The sequence below is a fragment of the Colobus angolensis genome, unplaced genomic scaffold (assembly GCF_000951035.1).
Source record: "Colobus angolensis palliatus isolate OR3802 unplaced genomic scaffold, Cang.pa_1.0 Scaffold113, whole genome shotgun sequence".
NCBI classification, from domain to species: Eukaryota; Metazoa; Chordata; class Mammalia; order Primates; family Cercopithecidae; genus Colobus; species Colobus angolensis.
Genome location: NW_012112364.1, coordinates 3,313,186 through 3,321,034, shown reverse-complemented (window position 1 = coordinate 3,321,034; position 7,849 = coordinate 3,313,186). Strand labels below are relative to the sequence as shown.

Genomic DNA, 7,849 nt, shown 5'->3' with positions numbered 1-7,849 from the left:
AGCCAGGATGGTCTCGATCTCCTGACCTTGTGATCCGCCCGTCTCGGCCTCCCAAAGTGCTGGGATTACAGGCTTGAGCCACCGTGCCCGGCCAGTTTTGGAGTTTTCTAAGTAGACCTTTTCCAGTTGAAGTGACAAGAAGCTCTAGTCCAGCACCTTCTTTCTCCTTTCAGGCTTGCATGCTTGTCTTTCAACCCGATCTTGATGTCGACCTCCCTGACCTAGCCAATGAGAGCGAAGTGATTATTTGTCTCGACTGCTCCAGTTCCATGGAGGGTGTGACATTTTTGCAAGCCAAGCAAATTGCCTTGCATGCGCTGTCCTTGGTGGGCGAGAAGCAAAAAGTAAACATTATCCAGTTCGGCACAGGTGAGTGTGCTTTGGCCCTGGTCCTGCCTGTGCTTCCCCCACATGTGAATCACGCTCTGTAGAACTGACAGCTGTGGGTGCCTGACCCCGCCTGTGCAGTGAGGAGCAGCCTAGTATGAAACTGAAGAACAAGCGCTCTGGAGCTGGACCCCTAGGTCCAGATTCTAGCTGTACCACTCACAGGCTCTGTGTGTCACCTTGGGTGTGCTACTTGAACTTCTGGTGCCTCTGTTTCCTCATCTGCGATCTGAGAATAATTGTCCCTAACTCACAGTGTTGCTGTGAGGAGGATTGAGCTAATATATGTAAAGGATTTTTAAACTGTGCCTGTTCCACAGTAAGTGAGCTATAAATGCTACTGTTGTCATTAGCAGCTGAACCAAATGCAAAACCCTTGGTCTGTTGAGTAGGAGGTCCCAAGTCTAAGGACAAAATGTTTGCCATTAGCACAGTCATAGAAAATCTGTAAGGAATGGTCTCAGGAAGCATCCAGCCAGCACCGCTAGAAGGGAGGTAGTGCCACCCTCCAGGTAGGGCCCACGGACATCTCGGCCACCAGAAGGCAGCAGCTCGGGGATGAGAGGTGCATACAGTGGAGTGAGGGGACAGTCCTGTCCTATTGATTCTCATCCTCTGTACCATCCAGCAGAAGGCCCAGCCCCTTTTCCCCAGAGGTGCGGTCTGCTGCTGCTGCTGGGACCGAGGTCGGATAAGCATGGGGAGTGCAAAGGGCATGAGCAGAGACTGTGGCCTTCCAGCGGCCAACCTGCTCAGGCCATTGCAATGCCCTGCACCTTTGCACAAGCGATCTGCATATACACATGGAATTCGACTCAACATTTTGCATAGTAAAGCACCACAGTTTGAATGCTCTATGATGTATTATTTAGAAAAATAGAGTGGTGAATTTTTTTTTTTTTTTTAGACAGAGTCTTGCTTTGTTGCCCAGGCTAGAATATGGTGGTGCGATCTCAGCTCACTGCAACCTCTGCCTCCTGGCCTCAGCCTCCCCAGTGGCTGGGATTACAGGTGCCCACCACCACACTCAGCTAATTTTTGTATTTTTAGCAGACACAGGGTTTCACCATATTGACCAGGGCTGGTCTTGAACTCCTGACCTCAGGTGATCCACCCACGTCGGCCTCCCAAAGTGCTGGGATTGCAGGCATGAGCCACCATGCCTGGCCTGTGGTGAATCTTTTGTATGTTAAAATTATCAAACAGTTTTCTAAAAAGGAAGGTACACACATAAATATATAACATCCTTTACGACAGCCGTGATGGTATGAAGTAACATTATTGTTTGTTAGTGGTCAAGCAAGTGAACGTGTGGAAGCAGCACCTCATGCTGGTCTTATTACACAGGTTACAAGGAGTTATTTTCGTATCCTAAGCATATCACAAGCAATATTGCGGCAACAGAGTTCATCATGGTGAGTGCAAGAGGCTTCCTGTATCTCTTGGGTCTTTTCCTATCACGCTTTAGGGGGACCTCCAGGGCTTAGGCCCCTCAAACTACCATCAGAGCACCCCTAGTCCTGTGGTTTTTGTATATTGGTGGGGTCTTTATTTCATTAATTAAAATGATAATAAACTCATTAAGGAAAAATTGGAAATTAAAAAGAACAGAAAGAAAAAATCTACCCGTGTCCTACTACCCTAATGCAACTAGCATTAACAGCTTTGAGAAGTTTTCTTCTGTCCTTTTTTTTCCTCTTAAAATGCAGCCAGCTTCATCTGAAAGGGTTGAGATTTAAAAAAAAAAAAAAAAAAAGAGAAAAGAAATGCTGGGCGTGTTGGCTCACACCTGTAATCTCAGCACTTTGGGAGGCCAAGGCGGGTGGATCACCTGAGGTCAGGAATTCGAGACCAACCTGGGCAACATGGTGAAACCTCATCTCTACTTACAATACAAAAAATGAGCCAGGTGTGGTGGCAGACACCTGTAATCCCAGCCACTCAGGAGGATGAGACAGGAGAATCATGTGAACCCAGGAAGTGGAGGTTGCAGTGAGCCGAGAATGCACCACTGCACTCCAGCCTGGGCAATGACGGAGCGAGACTCCATCTCAAAGAAAAAAAAAAGAGAGAGAAAATAAAATAATAATAAAATTGAGCAAGCTGAGACTGACCAGCTGCCTCAGCCAGGCTGGCAAATCCAGGGCTGATTGGATGGGACATTTCTTCCCGTAGACATCATAGTCCTCTGGAAACTGTAAAAAATCAAATAAGCATGAGGTGATAATATTACAGCTACTGCGTGACATCAAATAAACTAAAAGGACATACGTTTAGTTGTTTCACCAGTGTATAATTAGGGAAAGAAAATATTTTCAGTGCTACTATCTCTCTACACTGTCCTTAGATGTATCAGTGATGACAGCAAATGGTGACTGTATCCAACAAGGAGAACATAATGTTTCACTTCATTTCCTCCAGTCGGCCACACCTACCATGGGGAACACAGACTTCTGGAAAACGCTCCGATATCTTAGCTTATTGTACCCGGCTCGAGGGTCACGGAACATCCTCCTGGTATCTGATGGGCACCTCCAGGACAAGAGCCTGACGTTGCAGCTGGTGAAGAGGAGCCGCCCCCACACCAGGTTATTCGCCTGCGGTATCGGGTGAGTCTCAGAGAGCTGGTCACACAGTCCAGACGCACGGGGAGGTCTTCTTGTTGGCCTGCACAGAACTTTTGCAAGCTTGGAAGTTGACACTAGAATACAGAAGCCTTACAGCACAGAGGGATGGGGCTCCAGGCTTCCGGCCAGACTGCCTGAGTCTCAGAACCTGGGTTGGCCACTCATCAGCTGTGTGACCTGGGGCAAGTTCCTTAACCTCTCATCTGTAAAACCAAGATGATCATGAAAATACTTATGTCCTAGGGTTGCTGAGGAATAAATGAACTCATACATAGAAAGCACTCAGAACAGAACTGACCCAAAAAGCACCAAATCGATATTAGATGTTGTTATTTAGCATAAGAATCCATTATCTAGGCCGGGCGTGGTGGCTCAAGCCTGTAATCCCAGCACTTTGGGAGGCCGAGACGGGAGGATCACGAGGCCAGGAGATTGAGACCATCCTGGCTAACACGGTGAAACCCCGTCTCTACTAAAAAAAATACAAAAAACTAGCCGGGTGAGGTGGCGGGCGCCTGTGGTCCCAGCTACTCGGGAGGCTGAGGCGGGAGAATGGTGGGAACTCATGAGGTGGAGCTTGCAGTGAGCTGAGATCCGGCCACTGCACTCCAGCCTGGGCGACAGAGCCAGACTCCGTCTCAAAAGAAAAAAAAAAGAATCCATATCTCTAGCTTGTCCCACTGGCCTGGGCACATGTCCTCACTGGCTGTGCTGGACTCGTGCTGAGAGCACATGACCTCCAGGCAGACCTCACCGGGCTGCTAACGGACGGAAGCTGTAACTACCAGTAACCCATGTTAAGGATCTTCTAGTCAATGTTATGATCATCGCCAGTTAATATGGAGGGTAAAGACAAGTCCAGTCTTTATCCATAGGTTGAAAAACATCTTGGAAATTATTTTCATAAGCTCTTTTTCTGAAAAATAATTGATCTTTTCTTTAATATTTCAGGAGGAACTCCTCTAAGCAAGGAGTTCTTGATAGTTGTAGAGAGAAAAGTAATAGGGCACTTGTCATTTAAATGGCAGAGATGCCCTTTCCTGGAGTGAGAATTGCTTCTTTATGCCTTTTGCTATGTTGATATGTATCAGATTTTAAGAGGCAGACTTTATTCACTCTGCCAGCTCTAGGCCTTTGGGATCAGATTCAGGCAATATTGTTATTGATGGAAATTAAGTTGATACCTTTGTCAACATTCTGATACCTTATAGGGCTGTTTTTAGAGCCATCTACTCCCTCCCTCAGCGAACTGAAAGTCAAGAATTTCAACTTTTTTTCTGTTTGAAGGACAAGTCAGTCCTCTGATAGATGGGAGCTTAAATGAGCCAAACTTTCAGACGTTTCCTCCTATTCTCTCTTTCTGTTTCACCTCAGCTACACACGAGTACATTGCTCCCCACGTCACGTCTTTCCTATTGAGCTGTGAGCTTTCTCAACACCGTTAACATGTACTTCAAAAATATTTCTCCAGTGTCTTAAAAATTAATACATGTGAAATGTAATCAGTCCTACAGCAAATCGTCACATCCTAAGGATTTTGTCCCAGTGCGGTGCCGGAGTATTTGAATATTTTAATGCAAAATCCAAGCACGGTTGGAGAAAACAGGTATGTTTTTTAAACATCTGGTGTTGTATTTACATTTGGAAAAATCTCACGTTCTTCCAAGGCTGAGAAATAGGACATCTGTGTTTCCTTGAGTGCGAGGGGAGCCGCAAAGAGGCAGGTGCTGCCGCGGGTGTGAGCCCGGCCTCAGGACGGCACCAGCGGGGACACAAGAGTTCCTCAGCAGGTCATTCTCCCAGCTCATAGTTTGATTTCTGCCTTACAGATAATGGACTGATGTTTTTAAGTGAATTATTGAATATGTTTTGCTGAAATTAATTTTCCTTATTATGATAAAATTTAGCATTTTAAACTTTTTTTTTTTTTTTTTTTTTGAGGCAGAGTCTCGCTCTGTCACCTAGGCTGGAGTGCAGTGGCACCATCTCGGCTCACTGCTGGGTTCAAGCCCTTCTCCTGCCTCAGCCTCCCGACTAGCTGGGACTACAGGTGCCCGCCACCAAGCTCGACTAATTTTTTTGTATTTTTAGTAGAGAAGGGGTTTCACCGTGTTAGCTAGGATGGTCTCGATCTCCTGACCTCGTGATCCGCCCACCTCGGCCTCCCAAAGTGCTGGGATTACAGGCGTGAGCCACCATGCCCGGTCATTTTAACCATTTTTAAGTGTACAAGTTAGTGGTATTAGCTACATTCACAATGCTGTGCAACCATCACTGTCTTCGAACTATTTCATCAGCCCAAACAGAAACTACGTACTCATGAAACAGTAACTCCACTTTCCCTGCTACACCCAGCGCCTGCTAACCTCGACTGTATGTTCCGTCTCTGTGACTTTGCCTGTTCTGAGTATCTCATATAAGTGGAGTCATAGGACATTGTTCTTTTATGTCTGGCTTATTGCACTTAGCATGATGTTATTAACGTCCATCTAGGTTGTAGCATGTGTCAGAATTTCCCTTCTTTTGAAAGCTGAATAATATTCCATTGTATGGAGAGACCACATTTTGCTTATCCGTTCACCTGTCAGCGGACACTGGGGTTCTTTCTGTCCTTTCGCTATTGTGAATAATGCTGCTATGACCATTGGTATACAGGTGTCTGTGTGAGTCTGCTTCCAATTCTGGACACGTGCACAGTGTGGGATTGCTGGATCATAGGGTCGTTCTATGTTTAGTTTTTTGGGGAATTGCCATGCTGTCTTCCATAGCAGCGGCATCATTTTACATTCCCACCACCAGTGCACCAGGATTCCAGTTTTTCCGCATCCTCACCAACACTCATCATTCCTTTCTTTTCCATATTGACTGAAATCAATCGGCTTTTCTTTGGTTTGTTTCGGTTTTTGAGACACAGTGTTGCTCGGTCATCTAGGCTGGAGCGCAGTGGTGCGATCATAGCTCACCACAGCCTTGACTTCCTGAGCTCAAGTGATCCTCCCACCTCAGCCTCCAGGGTAACTGGGACTACAGACGTATGCCGCCACTTTTTTCCTATTGTTTTTTGTTTGGTTGGTTGGTTTTTGTTTGCTGTCGGTGTTTTTTGAGACAGGGTATCACTTTGTCAGCCAGGCTGGAATGCAGTGGTGCAACCTGGGCTCACTACAGCCCTGACATCCTGGTCTCAAGCCATCTTCTTCCCTCACTCCCCAAGTAGGTGGGACTACAGGCCCACACCACCACACCTGGCTAATTTTTTGTATTTTTTGTAGAGACAGGGTTTCGCCATGGGCCCAGGCTGGTCTCGAGTCCCAAGCTCGAGCAGTTTTGTGTGCCTTGGCCTCCCAAAGTGCTGAGATTACAGGCAGGAGCCACTCTGCCCAGCCAGCGCTTGTTTTTTCAATAGCAACTATCCCACTGGGTGTGAAATGGAATCTCACTGGTTCTGATTTGCACTTCCCTTATGACTAGTGACGTCAAGCATCTTTTCATGCACTTGTTGGCTTTTGTGTATCTTCTTTGGAGAACTATCTATTCCAGTACTGGAATCTACTCTTACCAAGGTTGCATATTAGTAATTAGCTAATGGAATAATTTCAGGTTGCTTTGTAAATATAAAGGAAGTGATCATGCTATTATTTAAAATTCTAGCTGGGCATGGTGGCTCATGCCTGTAACCCCAGCACTTTGGGAGGCTCAGGTGGATCACCTGAGGTAAGGAGTTCCAGACCAACCTGGGCAACATGGTGAAACGCCATCTCTACTAAAAATACAAAAATTAGCCGGATGTGGTGGCACACGCCTGTAGTCCCAGCTACTTGGGAAGCTGAGGCAGGAAAATCACTTGAACCTGGGAGGCGGAGGTTGCAGTGAGCCAAGATTGTGCCACTGCACTCCAGTCTAGGTGACAGAGGAAGACTCCATCTCAAAATAAAATAAACAAAATAAAATAAAATTATGTTTAAAATCTTTTCGGGAAAGTGCCCTGTAGCAGGAGGGAGAGAAAGTACTGAAGAGTTATAAAATTCCCAAAGAATTGAATGTATACTTTGTTTTAAATGTGAAGTAACTATTTGCTGGATGGAGCATTGAAAGAGAAATAATTCCTCTTTTATAAATAGATAGAAGACCAAATGACTAGGCTATGTTCTCCAAGCTGCCACTCTGTCTCGGTCAAATGGCAGCAACTCAACCCAGATGCGCCTGAGGCCCTGCAGGCCCCAGCCCAGGTGCCGTCCTTGTTTCGGAACAATCGACTCCTTGTCTACGGATTCATTCCTCACTGCACACAGGTAAGAAGGCGCAGAGTTTGTTATTCTATGGGCAGACCAATATATTTTGCTATTTTTTTTCTGTCTTCTTCCCTCCCCCCCTTCTCACCAGCAGATTTTCTTCTTCTGGGAACATAGCTGGTGGTTAGCCAGGGCTTTGGGGAGGCTTCTAATTTTTATTGAAAGGGGAGAGGAAATCACCAAAAGAATTTCTGTTAAACCAAGACACTGCAGAGTGGAAAGGCTAATGAGGAATTTATTTTTTTTCCCATTTCAGGCAACTCTGTGCGCACTAATTCAAGAGAAAGAATTTTGTACAATGGTGTCAACTACTGAGCTTCAGAAGACAACTGGAACTGTAAGATTCAAAACCTAAACTATCGACCCATTGTTTGAAAGTTATGATGTTATACTTCCATATGTAATGTTCCATGTCAAGCTTGTCCAACCCACGGCAGCTTTGAATGCAGTCCAACACAAATTCGTAAACTTACTTTCTTTTTTTTTTATTATACTTTAAGTTCTAGGATACATGTGCACAATGTGCAGGTTTGTTACATATGTATA

At 45.6% G+C, this 7,849-nt stretch overlaps 1 protein-coding gene across 1 annotated transcript in view; it reads left to right on the top strand.

Moving 5' to 3' along the window:
- The window catches only part of PARP4 (poly (ADP-ribose) polymerase family, member 4), a 114,027-nt gene that overhangs the window by 69,819 nt on the left and 36,359 nt on the right, over nt 1-7,849 (top strand). The window contains 6 exon segments of the mRNA XM_011959151.1: nt 174-369; nt 1,735-1,802; nt 2,809-2,996; nt 4,521-4,620; nt 7,133-7,303; nt 7,560-7,640. Coding sequence (XP_011814541.1) covers nt 174-369; nt 1,735-1,802; nt 2,809-2,996; nt 4,521-4,620; nt 7,133-7,303; nt 7,560-7,640 — 804 coding nt within the window.